Source organism: Brachycentrus maculatus, unplaced genomic scaffold (assembly GCF_059751285.1).
Source record: "Brachycentrus maculatus isolate JH-2025_06_01 unplaced genomic scaffold, ASM5975128v1 h1tg000660l, whole genome shotgun sequence".
Classification (NCBI taxonomy): Eukaryota; Metazoa; Arthropoda; class Insecta; order Trichoptera; family Brachycentridae; genus Brachycentrus; species Brachycentrus maculatus.
In genome coordinates, this window is record NW_028281395.1 from 578822 (window position 1) to 597629 (window position 18808).

At 34.1% G+C, this 18808-nt stretch overlaps 1 protein-coding gene across 1 annotated transcript in view; it reads left to right on the plus strand.

Moving 5' to 3' along the window:
* The window catches only part of LOC148300735 (intermembrane lipid transfer protein VPS13A-like), a 74604-nt gene that overhangs the window by 16692 nt on the left and 39104 nt on the right, over nucleotides 1-18808 (plus strand). The window contains exons 13-33 of the mRNA XM_088274381.1: nucleotides 514-783; nucleotides 1601-1788; nucleotides 1880-1953; nucleotides 2545-2706; nucleotides 3256-3398; nucleotides 3488-3622; nucleotides 4538-4709; nucleotides 4802-4987; nucleotides 5765-5957; nucleotides 6722-6897; nucleotides 6976-7204; nucleotides 7869-7998; nucleotides 9017-9235; nucleotides 10292-10491; nucleotides 10988-11134; nucleotides 11587-11949; nucleotides 12272-12735; nucleotides 13349-13671; nucleotides 14543-14967; nucleotides 16107-16278; nucleotides 17119-17410. Of these exons, the coding sequence (XP_088130507.1) occupies nucleotides 514-783; nucleotides 1601-1788; nucleotides 1880-1953; nucleotides 2545-2706; nucleotides 3256-3398; nucleotides 3488-3622; nucleotides 4538-4709; nucleotides 4802-4987; nucleotides 5765-5957; nucleotides 6722-6897; nucleotides 6976-7204; nucleotides 7869-7998; nucleotides 9017-9235; nucleotides 10292-10491; nucleotides 10988-11134; nucleotides 11587-11949; nucleotides 12272-12735; nucleotides 13349-13671; nucleotides 14543-14967; nucleotides 16107-16278; nucleotides 17119-17410 (4663 nt within the window). The remainder of the gene's footprint in view (nucleotides 1-513; nucleotides 784-1600; nucleotides 1789-1879; nucleotides 1954-2544; nucleotides 2707-3255; nucleotides 3399-3487; nucleotides 3623-4537; nucleotides 4710-4801; nucleotides 4988-5764; nucleotides 5958-6721; nucleotides 6898-6975; nucleotides 7205-7868; nucleotides 7999-9016; nucleotides 9236-10291; nucleotides 10492-10987; nucleotides 11135-11586; nucleotides 11950-12271; nucleotides 12736-13348; nucleotides 13672-14542; nucleotides 14968-16106; nucleotides 16279-17118; nucleotides 17411-18808) is intronic.

Genomic DNA, 18808 nt, shown 5'->3' on the forward strand with positions numbered 1-18808 from the left:
CCACTTATTGAACTTTTGACTGTGCAACAGATCTTTTTAGGTAAAACCTGATGATTTTTTCTCCATTTGAAAATTTTTAAGTATTTAAAAAAAACTAATTAAACAATACCTTTTCTTCAAAATGCAAAAACAACACTTTCTGCCCTGTAGCGGGTAAATATTAAGTTAAAAATATGCCGCTTTTGCTGGGATATAGTACACTTTCTGGGCATTCCGAAAACATAGACAACTGAAAATTGACGATTTTTGATTTATGACGTTCTTGAAAGGAGTGAGCGACATGTGATTAATTTTGGCAACAAGTTAAAATATATTTACAATGATTTATCGCATAACATACTGAATTCGTTTCATCAGCAAGTTTGTTACATATTTAAAAAGGATTATTAATCCCATAACGATACATGTTAAAAAAATATTTTTATGTGGATAAAATATATATTTGAAATATTTATTAAAAAAAATAGATAAGTGGCGTTTTGACATTGGATAAATGTGTATATTAAATTCCAGGCATAAATTGAACATAACCATTTCGAGCATAAAATTGAATCTATCCGACCGAAGAATCGGTTTGATGTGGGAATTCTTTGAGAACTTGCCGTTACCAACTTCTAACACTGTGCCCCTGTCAGCCATGGACTGTTCTACTGCAGTGGACATTGTGGAGAGCTCAGCCCTCGCTGATATCTGCAAGTGTGACAAAATAATGGATGATTTCAAGCTGGAACAGTTGGCAGCCCTGAAGAGGAAGATTGTGTTGGCTTACTTATGCCGAAATAGGTAAATTTCTTCTTCTTTTTCTTCTTCTTCTTTTAGGACTAGGTCCTGTCATTCTCCGGTCCGCTCCTGGGAGGTGGAAGACCAGCTATCCCTCCATCGTTTAGGTGGTCTTCCTGGGGGTCTGATCCCGCTTATGCTGGATATTTAATTCAAATTAACAATTTTAAATATTTTTAAAAACAAATGTAGGGTTAAAAATCATTGAGAAAATAATCATGCAACGAATATCTGCAGTGTTATCTTAGTCATGAAAAACACAAAGTGCAGCGATTAGTCTCATACTTTTAGTACATACTATCCCATGGCAAGAATTATAAGTGCATTCTCTTTATGGATAAATTTTACTCCTATTTGCTTAAAAAAAAACAAATGCTATTTTTTTTCTCTTATATTTACTTCTAAACATACGGATCTACAATTGGTTTCAAAATATCCACAAGTAAAATTAAATGTTTGTACATTAGACTTGTACGCAGATATCGCCATTGCAATTTCAGCTCAGGATTACAGAAGTTATGATTCCAAAAATACACTTTTTCCCATGTTGACTCGATGGGGAATCGAATCTGGGAATTCAAAGTAGTGGAATGTGCTAGCCTCTAAACTGCAGACATCTTTATTATACTACTTTAAAGAATTATCACCTGGCCTACGATTTAAACTTCTTATCTAAATGGGGTTTTATTTGCTCTCCCTCAACACCATACACATTTATATGCTGCCATTTTCATTATGACTTTTCTTTCATTCTCTTTCTCTTTACCAAAACAATTGCTCTTACAATATAATAAGTGTATTTAAATTTATATTATTTCAGAGCTAGTCAGTCCATGAGTGATGTGGTTGGTGCTAAGAATGGCTTCATGGAATCAGATAAATCCTTCGTCTCGGTGGAGCACAGTGACGATGATACAGAAATATGGGCCAGGACAGTAGACTTACCAGGGTTTGATGATAATGTATCCCCCAATAATTACATCACAGTTCTCTTGAGATTTGTCATAGGCAAGTAATTTTTATCCACATTATTTTTTCATCTTTTCTAAGCTTGATTTTCTGTTTTGATTTCAATGTTTATAATCTTTTCTTTCAACAGGTGAGGCAGTTTTGCATCTGTCTCGTTCTTTAGACTCGGCAGAAAAATCATATATGATGCTTCGGCTAGGCAAAGTGAGTATATTATTTTATTAATTGATTCGGCAGTCACTTTGTGGTAAAATCTAACCATTTTTAATTAATGTTTTACTTAGTAAATACCACTTTTTCTTAAAATCTACTGTGACACGTGTTTCCATACATTCCTCATCATTTTCAAACACCGTAAGTAATTTACAGTGTTTGAAAATGATGCGGAATGCATTTAAGAAATAGTGGTATTTACTAAGTAAAATATTAATTAAAAATCAAAGGGTGTTTGAAAATGACGCGGAATGCATCGAAACACGTGTCACAGTAGATTTTATGTAATAGTGGTATTTACTAAGTAAAACATTAATTAAAAATGAGTACATTATGTTTTTAATGCAAGGAGTTTTTAGTTTTTAACCATCTAGTTCCTTTTATTTCTACAGGCCACATTAATTTATTTTATTCAACACAAGGCCACATTTGTAAAAAAAATCAAGTCAATCCATTGACTACTTTTCGAGTTCGCAGGGACAAACATACAGTAAATGGATTTTTATGTAAAAAGATTTTTATGTTTTTTTTTAAATTGGCACAACCTCCGCCGGCAAAATATTAATTTGACTTCTGTTCCAGGTATGTGTTGATATGGCTCTCATGAAGTATGGTCCAGCTCTTCAAATCAGCCTTCAGTCGCTGATGCTCTCCGATAAATTACATCAGGGTGCATCCGGAGAATACCTCGAACTAATCACGACTGATGCTTCAGAGGAAATTGTGAATGTGCTCTATCGGAAGGCATGTTTATCATTTTTATATGCATGCATGAAATATATATTTTTTTCAATGTATTAAAGTTTAAATAAAAGTAACTAATTAACCATCACGCTAGAAACTAACTAACTGACGAAAGGCAGAAAGAATAGAATGATAGAATGCCACACCACTTTATCTTTGTAAACATTCATAGCCTCTTCCGCATTCATGCATCTTCTCATATATATCCTCTGATTATTCTGACTCCTGACCTTTCCTGACCACTTTCAAGAATTTGACATACTTGATTATGCCAAGTTTTCCTCGGTCTTCTTCTTCTCTTATACAACTAGATTCCCCTCATAAATTTGTTTTATACACCTTTTTAATTTTATTGATTATACTTATCTCTGCCTAGCATTCTTTCTTCATTCCACCATTTGAACTTGTATCGTATATTGTTTTGCCATATATTTTTCAAGGATTGCATTTTGACTGCATTTAGTCTTTTTCCACCCTTCTTTTACCAACTCCATGTTTTATGTCTATACATTGGTGGCTTATATATATATATATTGTTTGCTTCTACAGGTGAGAGCTGATTGTCCAGACTTCAAATCCCATTTTCACAGTGTTGAGCAGTCATTGGTAGCTGATATTGGCAATTTATCTTTGGTTTTACACCAAGAAGCGTGGCAAACGTTGATCAAGTACATGGGATACATCTTTCAAAAGTAGCTACATCTTATTTTCAGTAATATTGAACGTTTACGTATAATACATGCATTTCATCTTTAAATATTTTATAAAAATCTCTTTGCAGAGTCCAATCAACCGACTCGGCTCAGATAAAGAAAGTAATCAATCCCCATGCACAGACTTTGGTGGATATGCTGAATGGTTCTGACAAAGAAGCACCGATTCCACCTGGTGCAACTAAATTCAGCTACTCCTTCAGGTAATTCCTCATTTTATCACATTTTCATGCTAAGTACATACATTGTTTGCAGGAAATGCTTAAAAGCGTCTTTTACATACTGTTGGTAGAGAGCGGGAGACGCTTATGAGCGTTCTATTTGATTTCTTTTGGAAGAATACAAGAGGTTATAAAAAACATTGTACAGATCAGAATTGGGTAAATGGTTACTTGTGATTAGTATACTGAGGGTGGGGCGGCAGACTTTCTGAGTATAATTAGGTTTGGGGTAGATGAAAAACCCGCGCCAAAAAAGATATAAACCTTGGATTATTAAATATTTTTTTATGTCAACCTTTAGTCAATAAAACGTTTCATGCAATTTCTTGATTATAATTTAATAATTTGTTAAAATAATGATTGTATTTCATCTTGATTTATGTCAAATTCATAATAATTTCAATATAGCCAGCATAAATTTCATAAAAACTAATGATTTCTACATCTCCGCATAGTAAGAATAAGTTTTCTTTTTGATTGATTGATATTTAAAAAAAATAATCTATCATAGTAATGTCACTATGATAATTTAAAAAATTGGTACGTTAAAAGATATGAAAAAAACATGCGAAACGTATGAATCAAACTACCTACTGTAAAATAATTTGAGTTGTACGTTGTACATTGTAAAAAAGAAACCCTGCCTTGCAATATTTTGCTGGTTCAATATGGCCTGTAAGTAGTATAAATTGAAGATTATTTAATAAATTGAATTTAAACTCACATTTAAAACAGGAATAATGGATACATATATATTAGAGAAATCTCAGCATAAAACATAATGTTATTTTTTATCTATAGTGATAATACAATAAAAAATTGGTAATAGTGAACTTCCTTGTATTTTAAAGTTTTATACATAATAATTTTTTAAGAAATTAAAATGTTTTTTTTCAGACTATCACAACTTCGAGTAAAACTCTCTCATTCTGACATAGACCTATTGGACATAAAGCTGGGAGGGTTGGAGAGCGATTGTGTTTTCAAAGCTAATGAAAGGATGATTCTCAAAGTTTTCCTGAATACTTTCACCATCGATGACCTATCGGAGATGACGCTTTATTCAAAAGTATTAAAATTCTCAATCCCGTGTATTTTGATACAAAATTAAAAACGATGACCGCGATTGATATTAATTAATATTGTTTTTCTCTTTTATAGATGTTGTGGGTCGACGAAGATAAGGTTCTAGAATTGAAGTATGTACGACACAGTCCTAGGGTGTACAGAAACAAGGGAAAAGATAACTTGGTGCAGTGTGACGATGTGAAATCGGATGGCTCACTCAAATTATATGTTGGACGATTGAATATTGTGCTGCTATACAAGTCCATAATTGATTTGCAAGTATGTAGAATATGTAAATAAAAAAATTAAATTAAAACCAACTTACCATCGAAAACCAATTAAAAAATGGTTCAAAATCTGCAATATTCCAAAATGAAAAAAATTGTGCCCAGTCATATATATAATCAAAAGGACAATCCAATCTTGATATATAAAAATTTAAAATTACTGCCGGTATGTGGAATATTGTGGATGAGTATCATCGTTGAACAACAAACTAGACAAAAATATTGAAATCCTTTAGTACACAACCATGATACACAATTTACAGACAACGAAGGTTTGATAATCCCAAGAATTAACAATAAATATGGGAGTCAAACACAGCAATATGTATATCGTTCCGAACATTTTTAATTTGTTGTCGACGGATGTTAGAGGTCAAAATAAAATATGGAACAAAGGCAAAATAAAGGAATGGGTTAATCAAGAGTAAATTTTATGAAAATTGTAAAATAATTATATTCTTAATTTTTTTCTCTTTTTTGTGTGTATATTAGGTTAAATTTGTTAAAAACATAAAAAAATGTATTAAAAAAGAACTCCACCGACAAGACACACAAGGTGGCTTGGTGGGTCTCTGCAAAAAAAAAAAAATGTTCTAAATATGTATAAATTGTGATTTAAATAAATGTATACAAATGAAAGATCACTCTTCTTCAACATTCAACCAGTACATCTAGGCATCAATAAATAAACTAACTAATTATCTATCACGCCACTTCTCCGCGGGGGCAGGCAGAATTGGTTGTTAAAAATTAATGTGTTTGATTGCAGCATTTCTTAGAGCCCTTCATTCCGTCAGGTATAACAAATGAAGCTATAAAGAATGCGGAAAGGGGAATGGAAACTCAGCTGTCTAACATGAAAAGTTGGCAAACCAAACTCCACATATCCATAGAGGTCCATGCTCCAGTTTTCCTATTGCCCCAAAAATCTACATCTCCCAATTTGATTGTTTTCAACACAGGTATGTGCGAATGCTATAATTTATAGAAAACCAAAGTATTGTATTACTTATTGTATTTTTCCACATATTGTTTGCATTTAAACGTACATCATCTCGTCTGATGGTTTTTTTTTTGGGTCAAGGGATCTTGCATCCCTTATATTAGGTCTATTGTGACCTCCCTCTGTATTACAGCTCACTGCCAAGACCTACATGAGTCATGCAACTCACGACCTCGTCTGATGTTATTATATTTGTATTTTTTTTTATTTTACTTTATTCCGTACCATACTTAAGTCGTCACTTTTGTGGACTTTTCTCTTTTATTATATTGAGGTACAGACACCTCTTGGTGGCTATGTTACAGATTTGTATTTTTAATTTAAATTTCACTTGGTAAATACCACTATTTCTAAAATGTATTGTGACTCGCGTATCATTTTCGAACACAGTATGTGAGGCTGTGTTTGAAAATGTCTTAATTTTAGAGGACATTGAAGGATGAAGAGGGGGTAGGTGCTGTATCTTAATTTTTGAATATGGACAAAAAGGGGGAGGCTTTAGTCATTGACACATTGTTAATTATGGGTTTATTATTATATAAATTTTTACGAATTTCCATTGTTTCAAAATGTTGTAGTTTATGACTTTTAATACATAGAACTACTAAATCCATAGCACAGAAACACTTCAAACAAAATCTAACACACCTTTTTTGGTCAAGAGAACTTTGATTAATCGTTTTTAGGATTACAGATTTGTATATCAATATGTTTTGTTTATAGGAGATTTCACCGTTGAGAACTTTTTCAAAGAAATAAGCCAAAAAGTCATAAATAATTCTGCAGTTGGCAACACTTCCAGCAATAAAACACCTGTTATAGACAATATGCTAGTCAAACTGGATTCTGTTACATTGAGTCGAGCTGTTATGACCCTTGCGGGATCTTTGGAAGTCCAGGTGAATATTTCATTGATTTGAAATGATAACTATTAAATTTTTTATTTGATATATGAGCCATTCGTGTTGCCGTTTCAGGAGCCTATCTTAGAACCAGTTTCTTTGAGGTTTGATATTAAGCGTGCTGTCGGCTATCACAACATCATCGCCTTGCAACAAGTCTCAAACGCGGGAACCTTCCACAAAGACATATTGTTGTATGACATCTCCGCTTCTATGGAGACTGTGAACGTCAACTTGGGACAAAGAGATTTGTCAACTCTCCTCGCAGTTTGGACGGACAACCTCACGGAGGGACGTTATGTTGGTAAGCAAAATGTAGTTCCTGTAATAAAGCTTCTTTAAAATTCAAAAAATCAAAACTTAATAATATTTCTAAGGCTGGGAAGATTAATAAAGATGTAGAAAATAGAGTGAATGCTGGGAACGTAATGAATGGTGCACTGAAATCAGTTATAGCCTAACAGCAAAAGCTAAACTGGCAGTACACAATGAAGTCCGGTACTAACCCTGATATATGGGAATAAAGCACGGAGTTGTCAAAAGAAGTAGACTGAATGCAGTTTGCAATGTAATGTCTCAGACAAATGTGTGGCAAAACAATGTATTAAAGATGTTCGAATGGTAAAATAAGGAAAGAACGAGGTTGAGATTAGTATTATTGATAAAATTAAGAAATGAGTGTTGAGATGGTCTGGATATGTGGAACAAATGAGTGAGGAAAGAATGGTTAAAACTAATATATGAGCTGAATATGTTTGAAAATAGGATCAAAGTAAGACAGAGAAAAACTTAGCATGATCAAGTATTTTAAATACTTGAAAGTGGTCAGGTCTGGGGCATGAAAGTGAAGGAAGAGGCTATAAATGTTTGCAAAGATTGGTGTGGCGTTCTATTCTCTCTGCTTACCCTTATAGAGAAGCGGCATGATGGTTAGTTACAGGTGTCTAACCTTTCTTTTTATTTTCAAGGTTCAATGGGACACTGTATTGTGAATAGTGGTTCACCAGCAGAAACTATGAATACTGCCGATGCTTCAGTGAAAAAACTACAAGCATTCTTTGCACAGACAGAATCTCTAAGGAAAGAAGCTGTCTTCCGGTAATATAATTTAATACAGTTATTTTGAGATTCCTTTCTTCTATGAATTTGTTTGTACATTGGATTGTGCATCGGATGAATGAGGAAAATATGGAAGTCGTGCGTTTATATAACTTAGGTATTTTTTTTTAATATCAGTTATCATATTTAAAAAATTATGTGATAACTCATATAAAAAACATTACTCATACAATGTGCGATGGCTACATTGTAGAATGCTACGCATTCTATGGACTGATATGGTCAGCAACGCAAATGCACCCCAAAGAGCAAGAGCAGGGAGATAGTTTCTGACTGATCAGGGTCCGAAAGGTGTCCTATCTGGGGCATGTGCTAAGAGGAGAGAAGTGCGAGCTATTGCACCTAATCATAAAAGGCAAAATAGAGGGTCGACGAGGTGTGGGCAAAAGACAGATCTCCTGACTCCAGAATATACGAGATTGGACAGGGTTCAGGACCGTTGAGGCGCTGTTTACAGCTGCCCAAAACGAGGACCATTACTCTCTCTCTCAAGTGATAGTCTACATCAGGGGGATCTGACATGAAATGCACAGAAGAGAATCATAAAAAAATGAGCAAAATTTAAATTTTACAAATATTTTCAATGATCATTTGTCTTAACCGTTTCGGTGCCACGAGCGCGTTAACGCGCTCGATTCCGTGTTTGCCAGGCCGGCCATACAAAATGAGCGCGTAAACTCTTTCTCGTTTGAGCTTGTCACAAGCCAATATCAAATCCGATTGCAATATTTTTAAATTAAAATATATAGAAACATCTATTAGAAAGATCAATAAATACTTAAATATTACAATTTACAGGTTCAAAGTTACAGTAATTTTTCTAAAAGCTTTCACATTTTTGTTGAAAGAAATCACGGCCTGCTGGGTACGGCCATATTAATACCTTCCGGCATTGAAAGGGTTAACTAATGCTTGTTTTATGACTCTTTAGATGACCAATTTTCGCTACATAATTGAAAGGATAATTATTGCTTAAAATAACATAACTCACTTGCAGGTTTACGCTAGATGGAGTAGAGTTGAAGATATTCACAGATGTAGATGAGGTTCTCAGTTCACCGGTCCGGGACTGCAACACGGGACTTGCCAAACTAGCTGCGGGAGAAACTTCCTTCCAGTTGGATTACTTCTCAGACAGGTCCCTGGATATTAAAGCCAGTTTGCAGAGTCTGCTCATTGAAGATATAAGACCCGATCCGACTATTGTGATTAAGAAGTAAGCAATTTTCTATAAACCAGTAAAATAAAAATTCGATGAAATCAATCGCCCAATGTTAAACAAATACAACTACATAAATATAAGCAATCACTTTTGGTATCAGTTTTTTTCTTAACGACTTCATTCTTGTGTTTTTTTTCACAAAAATAGAACTTAAAATATTAGGATATTTTATTTTATTTTTTTATATAAAGAGTTTACATAATTTAAAAGTTATCCAATTCAAGAAAACAAACCCATTTCTGATTGATAAATAAAAAAAACTTAATGTAACACATTGTTTGTGGGAAACGCTTAAAAGCATCTTTTACATACTGTTGGTAGAGAGAGGAGACGCTTATGAGCATTCTATTTGCTTACTTTTGGTAGAGCGCGTGAGATGCCAAAAAAACATTGTGCATTATTGGAATTGAGTTTGCGGTTATTTGTGGTTAGTATACTAATTAAGGTTGGGGTTGATGAAAAAACCTCCAAATAAAAATGTGTTAAAACAGAAGAAATGATTTGCGTAAAACTCTGCGAGAGTAATGTGCCAAATGGCAAGTTCAATTTGGTTTGTTTATCTTATATAACGCAAACAAGTGGAAACATGCGAGCAGTGCTCGGGTTGGCGCGATATGACACATGTGCCATCTGCGAACAATGCTTGTTCAAAAGCGTGAAGTAGTTAATAAATGATGGTTGGATAAATAAAAAGTTTCATCCAATTTATTGTGATTAATTACACTTTATAAAAGTAGCAAATTCTAGCCCAAAGATCTGGTAACGAAATGATCAAATGATCAACGTAATGAGAAAAAGGTAAAGAATTTATGACATTTGTGACAATTTTGCCATAGCAATATGAATTTAGCCGCGGTTATGCTGCAAAAAGGGTTGCCAACAACAAAAGACCAATTGGGCTTAATAAATTAGAACGAAATTCAAAATTCCAACCATAGATAACCAATGTTTACTATTTGAACATTATTCACAATTTTCATTGTTCATTGTTCACTATGGACAGGTTCTTACTTAGTGCCTTTAGTCTTACTTAATCCATTTTTTTTCTAGGATGTTCCAATCTCACGCTGGGGAAATGAGAATGGACACCACCGCCATATCTGTATCCACTCCTCCGATTATAGATTTAACATTCCGACAGAATCAGGCGGGTGATCGGAATATTGATATACATGTGGAAAAAACTCGGCTTAATTTTTCTGTACCGTTTTTCATGAACCTGGGACGCTTTGTACTAGACGCTTTACCAGGTAACCAAACCAAGAATGGCATAATTTTAAGATCCAATAAAAGTAATGAATCGTTTAGTTAACCCTTTAAGTGCCAGATGATATGTGTATGTCTGATCTCAATAGTTTTGATTTGAAATAAATATAGAATTATTATTATTATTTCTCTATGTATTCAAAGAATATTCTGAAGACTTACCGAATATTTGCATTGGGTGTTGTTATTATTCACAAAATGTCAGGGTTGTTAGTTCTCATCGCTTACCCTAAGACCTTAATAATTAAATAAGTATTTGTATATAACCACTCACTAATATTACTAACATTTTTGTTAAAAAATATATAAAAGTAAAAATTACTAACCACAATGTAAATGTCTTAAATATGAAGAATATGAAATAAAATAAGTATTCGGTTTTAATAATGACTTGGTTAATAATTGTTACAAACCGGATTTTACGAATAGCTATGTATATATTTGTGTACCGTATTTAATTTCGATCCGGTATTTTTTTAGGTGATAAGTCAATGGATGGAGGGGTCATAAACCATGGGTATATTGGTGATTGTGCGGTCATCAAGCAAGAATCCGGACCTGCCGGCAATCCGAATAGAATGAGACCCCCGAGTTCTGCGGATTCAACTAGTGGGTACTTTTCAACTGGTAAAAATAACAATTAAACTTGTGCTTTTATCATACGTATTTATTTTGATTGGCAGTGACAGGGATATTGAAAGCTTTTAAATGTAAATTGACAGTAAAATCGGGATACAATTTTGTTTCACATTTTCAATCAATTTCGCAACGTAGCTAAAAAAATATTGCTTTGCTAGAGAAGGTCCGTCAGGAAGCCTAGATCGGCTGTCCAAACTCAAAACACAGTAAGGGACATTTTTTTGTAGTACGTTTTTTTGCATTTTTGGACTAAGTAGATTCTATTTAGTCCAAAAATGCAAAAAAAACGTATTGCAAAAAAATGTCCCTTACTGTGTATTAAGTTTGGACAGCCGAGATGCTTCCGTATCAGATCTGGAATTGCGGTGGGACAGCTTTCAATATACATTTATCATGGATTTACCATTGCTTTTGGATATTTCAATGTGGCAATTTTTCAGGTGCTAATTTGAGTGAAGATGCAAGCGGGCTCTCCGTATCAGTGCAGTTCCGTAAGCCGGAGATAATGTTCTTCTCGGATTTGTCCAAGACGACCGGCCACGCTCTGCTCTTCCGGACGGAAGTGCTGATGGACTACTCCCGCCACGCTTACCGGGAGAACTTCACCTTGTCCCTGTCCGGGCTGCAGATCATGTCCAAGCTGCAGAGCAAGCTGAAGTCAACGCGGCCGTATTTGGTGCTGCATCCGTGCGATATTGAATTTGCCAAGCAGTTGAAGAATATAGAGGAGGGAATAATAGTGACAGCTTCCATTTCTCCCATCGATATGCATATTTCGGAGACAACTGTCCGCACTGTTACAGGTAAAATAAGATTTTTTTATTCTGTTATTTTTAAAAAGGGAAATATTTGTGTTATTATTACCATACAAATATTCAAAATTTCATATATATACAATTTTTATAGGCCTATGTGGCCTTTTTTTAAAAATAGTTTTCGAAATTATGGTAAAGTTTTATATCAATTAATGAGTTGAATTTGCACATCACTTTATTTTTAAGGTTTCCACTCAATTTGCTCCCTTCGTTCTTTACTCTTTGTTGCAGAGGTCACCACTAGCTAGTGACCAGTAATATCAATATGAAATTAAATCGCAAATACACATATTTATTTCTTCTCCCACAGATATTGTAGAAGACATTATCACTGATTTGACAGTACCGGAAGAAAAAGAACCGTTCAACTTCCTGAATTACTCTTCGAAAGCTGCTGAAAAATTGGACAGCGAAGAGCTGTGGTCTCCAAAGAAAATAGTCCCATACGTCTCCATGACCTCGGACGAGACAAATAGCTACACCCAGCCTCCGTATCCCTCTGCCAAGCCGAGTGAGACGTTCACAATGGCCATCCCGAGTGTCAGGGTGATGTTCGAGCTGGAGGCCAAGTCCAGGATACCCGTATTGATGGCCAAGTCCGTGTTGGAGGTCACCGTACACGATTGGTCCAAGCAGATGCACGCAAAGTGTGAATTCAATCTCCAGGCCTCGTACTATAATGAGAAACTCGATACTTGGGAACCGCTGATAGAGCCCATTGTATGCGGGGAAAATGTCTACAGACCGTGGGAAGTTCTTGTCAAAATATTTCAGGTAAGATTTAACTTAGATATTTTGTCAGTCACATAAAAGTACCTCCCAGCAAAACAACGCAAATTTCTAATAACACACATGAAAAAATGCATAGAAACACAATGTCAAAAACACAGAAACACATCAAACATTTACCTTGTTTGGTCAAAGAAACTTTGACTATTACGCAAAAAATCTGTACAACTTGCTTCTATTATTCATCTGCTTCTATGGTCTCAATCCTGTGGATTAGTCTGCAGCAACAAATGACATCTCTTTCGCTATTCTGGTCTATTATGCGAAATCCTCTTTGGCTCCTTATACGCTGAACTATTATTTTACATTATCCATAAAGTAATCAAATAACGAAACTATGTATAAAAGAGCTATTCATAATTGGATAATGAAGATGGGTAAATCCAAAATTAATGGTTTCATTCGGCCATGTCATCCACGATTGCATGACTCATAATACACTTAGATTATGTAAACTAAAGAGTTTAGAAGAGAACTAAACAACATGGTAACCTGATATTTTCAGTTATATTTTTATGAACTATAAAAATACAAGCATGAAGTGGTTAATTTATTTGCTTACTTAAAAAAAATCTGACAGTACCATTTTATTTTTTAGGCAAAGTCATATCCCATCTCGAGCAAGATGGAGCAAGACCAGCCGACGTCAGAAGTGGACGGAGACAAGAGCAAGTTTAGACAGGTGTCTCTCCAAAAGAAAACCAACAGCGATAGTGAGACGTCCGCCGATGAGAACGAAGATGCGGAAAACGAGATGACCTTTATCCGGCACAGACCGAGCAGTCGTGGGGAATCGGATAACAGCGGAGTTGCGTACGGAGATGATTACTACATCTCTTCCAACCGAAGCGAATCTGATTCTGAGAATGAAGATGGAGCCATGGAAAAACTGGCATCGGCTATCTCGCATCTATTTACAGGGTGAGTGGATACTAACAAAACACTTTTTTGGATGGGAGTTGCATTTATTATTAACTTATGTACAAGGTTTATAGATCAATCAGTGGATTTTTGTTTCTTCTAACTAAAAATATGTTTTATTTTAATCTGTGTTGAGATCAGGAGGGATAATCTAGTGTGAGCCAATCAGGAATTCCTCAGCATTTGTTTATTTCTTGGAGAAAACCACGTAAAACTCCTCAGGAGAAGCCTAACAAAACACATAAATATTATAGGTGTCTCAACTTCATATGAAACATCTATTGTTTTTGTATGAGAGAAGATGAAAGTCTGAGCATCTTAAGGGTTACGACCTGGAATTTGGCTGGCTTAAGTTGGTCGTAAGCTCTGGGATGCTCAGACTTCTTCTTTCGTATAAAAATGATAGATAAGCCAGCCAAATACCAGGTCGTAAGTCCTGAGATGCTCAGGCTTTCATCTTCATTCATACAAAAACAATAGATGTTTCATCTCAAGTTGAGATACCTATAAAATTGATATACTATCCAAGGGGTGAATAAATGAATGAATCATTTGAATGTAATGAGTGAATAAAGAACATTAAAACAAATTTATGATAGAAATGTAATTTTTTTTTAATGAATAACTATTTCGTATTAACTGGAAGTAATAAGTCAATAATTAAACTCAACGTTGAATTTACTTTTAAAAAAACATTACTTTAACATTTTAAACAACTTAGTGTATTTCTCCACTTTGTAGCACGTTGAAAACTTTATAATATGCATCTTGAAGTCAAAATTTCATATTTTCCAGTTAACGTTTTTTGCCAGTACACCCACTATGTATTTTATATAAAGGTTCAATTTTTTAAATGAAATATATATTTTAGAGATTCCAGCGATGGTGAAAATAGCGAAAGCGATGAATCGTCTGGGGCTGAACCTTCGGGTGTTGAATCCGAACCAAATTCCGAAACTGAAGGAGTTACGAAACCCGCTCCGGGGAAGTTCAAGCGATCTCCGCAGCACTTGTCGATGATCGACGGTGAAAAGAAGCCGTCGGCAAACTTGAATTTTGCCATGAAAGCGGAAAGTATCGACTCCGGCCTGGAAGCCGAGAGTGTCGCGGACAAGACAGCCATTTACATAATGATAGACTCCCGAGATATTCTGAATGTGACGCTGACATCTCAATCTTTACAAGTGCTGTATGATCTGCTCACCCATTTCACGCAGAAGAGCCTCCCAGTTACCGACTACCATAATGTCATGGCCCTCGAATATGAAGATCCTATCAATTTGATCAATGATATTGGTAAGTTATTCAAATTTTCATAATGAATCATTCATTAACTTTTTGCCTAGCTGAATTTTTGTGTACAAATACTGGAGTTTTCTCTTGAGGGAATTTCTGTTACCACATTATTGTCGGGCAGTTTTTTCATCAACCCCAAACCTTTTTAGTATACTTATTATTATTATTCTAATTAAAAGTAAACACAAACCCAATTCCAATGTGTACAATGTTTTTTGGCATCTCACGTTCTACCAAAAGCAAGCAAATAGAACTCTTATGGTGGGGACTGACCGAATCCATTTTGTCGTAACGTAACACGATACGATGCAAGCATTAGTATAGTCAGTACAGCGAGCCGAGCGCTCCATCCATAGTTTCGGATGCTCGCTGATGCTCGCCACGAGCGATGTTACGACGTTACATTACGACGAAATTCTCCAGACAGTCCCCACCTTTATAAGCATCTCTCGTTTTCTATCAATAGTATGTAAAATATGCTTTTAAGCGTTTCCCGCAAACAGTGTGTTAAGATCTTATATTATCTCAAGAAAATGAGTTTTTTGAGAAAGGAATATGAAATTTACAGGGCTTACGATTAGTCCCATCTCACAAACTTATTTGTTTCTGTTGCAAAATCCATAATATGGATAAATGATTTAATTTGAATATTAGTATGTTGTACAGTACAGGCATAGTAAATGTATAGTATAGGCAATTTAAGCATCAACCTCCAAAATTATTTGGTTTTGTTATTTTTTTATTAACACTTTAACGACCGCATGTAGATGCATGAGATATTTTGTTTTTTTATTTTTTTAAGATACATTTATTTATTCTCAATATTATTCATAATTAAAGCATTTACTTTGTGGTTAGTCTTTTTACTTATTTTTTTTTTACAAAAATGTTAATAATATTAGTGTATAACCACTCACCGAGATTTTTATGTCTACCGGTTTCGAGACGTACCCGTCTCTTCGTCAGGACAATCACTACCACAGCATGCAAACAATACCACCCTTCACCATCATAGCACCATTTACACACTCAAAACTACACAAAATGTCTAACACATGCGATTTTTGGTCGACCCGAAGACCAACATGCACTAAAGGTTTCAGCACAGACATGCGTTCTATTTCTTTGTTTGTTTCTAGGCCCCGGATCTAAAGTGGAACTTATTTCCCACGCAGAACTGGACATTGCGGGAAACGATCGTGTTTTAGCAACTGCTAGTTATGACAAAGACTACAGCTGTCCCAGCAGTCCGGCCAACAGCGTAGATGGCAGGCATCTTAGTTCAAGTGGCTCCGACCATGATTGGGAAACGTAATTTGCAATAAAATATACCGAGTCCAATAATACCATGTTAATGATAGAAAATTATGTGCTTAAGTGCACTGCGATAGTGGTGCCATCTATCGGGCTGTACATGAACTATATTCTCAAGCTATCAACTGTGAAGAAACAAATATTCTAAACACACTGGTCATCATTTCTGATAATAAATTGATTATCAGGATACTTTTGTGTGGATCTAATATTTTCCTATTTGTTCTTGAAAATAGTTACTATTGAAACTCATTTTTAAAACTAATGATTTAAATTAAATACTTTTGCTTATCCTTATTTTTACATTAAATTTAGGAAATAAGTTTATTCTGTAATTTTTTATGCTTAATTTTAGAGTGTTTCATGTTGAATTCAAATTTTTTTTACACCAAAAGCTTTTCTTTTGTTGTACATCCAATAAATTAAAAAAACTAGGACACTAGAAATTAATAAAAAAAATGACTGTTGAATTATTTGTTATTAAAATGGGGTATTTTATTTGTAAATATGACCAATTTGTAATTTAATTTAAGATATAAAGAAGTACTGTTACTAATTGTCTACCTGGATAGTGCAATAATTCTTTATATTTTGACCTAATTTTAGTGAAGTGAAGCTAAAAATCAGTATGTAGATGATTATCTGTAGGTTGGCAAAATTGATTAAAGATGGCCTCAGTGTTGCCCGATATACAAATGTTGTCCAAAAGTGTAAACAAAAAACCTGTCCATTGTGTTTTTGTGGAGCTTCATATATAAAAATATCAAAGTATTGTACATATTTGATTATACTCACAAAATAAATGTGTTATATTATTAAAATAAACATCCTTTTCAGGTTTGAGGGAGGGTTTAACTGTGAAATGAGAACTCCCACACCGCAACCGATGTTCAGTCCATCGTTATCTTTTCCATTGGACCCGGTTTCACTGTTATACAAGAAAGTAACCGATGAACGACTTGTCATTAGAGTTAAGGACTTTGAAGATCTAACTGTGGTTTGTCCGCAAAGAACAGTCAATAAACTGCACGCTTTGCAACCCAGCAAGAATAATACTCGGTATTATGTGATGCTAAACACTGATTCTAAATATAGGAACAGGAAGATTATACTGCGTTCTCCGTTACAGGTAAAAATATTGATTTTTTTGGTTATTATCATATTCTCCCGGTAGCCAATATTGCATTATTTCAAGGTAGACATTAATCGTTCAAACCGAATGTACTAATGTGCAAAGGCAAATAGCCGGAAGTTAAAAAACAGTAGTTTTGAGATAGACGAGATAAAAGTTAACTCAAAGTGATGCTTTTTGCGAACATATCGCTCACTCCTTTCAAAAACGTCATAAATAAAAAAACTTGAATTTTCAGGAGAACGTTTTTAAAGTTTAAAAATATAATAAAATGTATTCAAAATAAATATCAAGCCACTTATTGAACTTTTTACTATGCAACAGATCTTTTTAGGTAAAACTTGAAGGTTTTTACTCCATTTGAAAAATATTTAGTAGATTTAAAAAAATAATTAAACAATACCTTTCCTTCAAAATGCAAAAACAACACTTTCTGCCCTGTAGCGGGTAAATATTAAGTTTAAAATATGCCGTTTTTGCTGGGATATAGTACATTTTCAGGGCATTCCGAAAACATGCATAACTGAAAATTGACGATTTTTTATTTATGACGTTCTTGAAAGGAGTGAGCGATATGTATCAAATGAATTCAATTTTGCAGGTATTTGTAAAATTAATATTTATTTATTTAAACTTCATGTACAGAAAATTAATAAGTACATTTTTTGTAAAAAATATTAAAAGAAATAAGTAAAAAATATTAAATTAAAATAAATAAGTAAAGGAAAGAGATAGAGCAAAATCAGTGATTGTATATGATAGAGGCCAGTTATGCTTTGCGCCGTGTCAAGCCAAACAGCCGCAACTTGAATTACGGCTAGTTGCCTTTACACATTAGTGCATCTTACTGATTCAATTCATACGTGATCCTAGTTTTAAGAGTTCGATTAACCGATCTGTCAATACATATATTAGAATATTTCATTGATCACTGACAATGCAATTATCGGGAATTCAAAGCCAAACTGCTTATTAACTGCGTATTAGCTTATGTCATGAAATATCATTATCTTAAATGTACGAGAAATAAAATTACTGTTAATAATATGGATAAAATAAATTAAGTATATTTAGAATAGAACCATCATTTTATTGAATGTAATAATTATGGTTTGGGGATGTACTTTTTCACACGTAAAACTAATGTACATAGTAGTAGCATACTGAAATATATAATGTGTATGTAGTGAATTACGTGCCGTGATAAGAAAAAAGAAAAAAATCATTGCAATTTTTTTTCACAATCACTGTTCGCTGAAATCAATACATATTACTTATTTGCATCATTTGCAAATTAATGAATAAAGAATAACCGAGAACATCCACCATTTGATTGATCTAGATCACTTTGATGATAAAGATCCACTGATGAGGATCTTTTGAATACGTACCCTT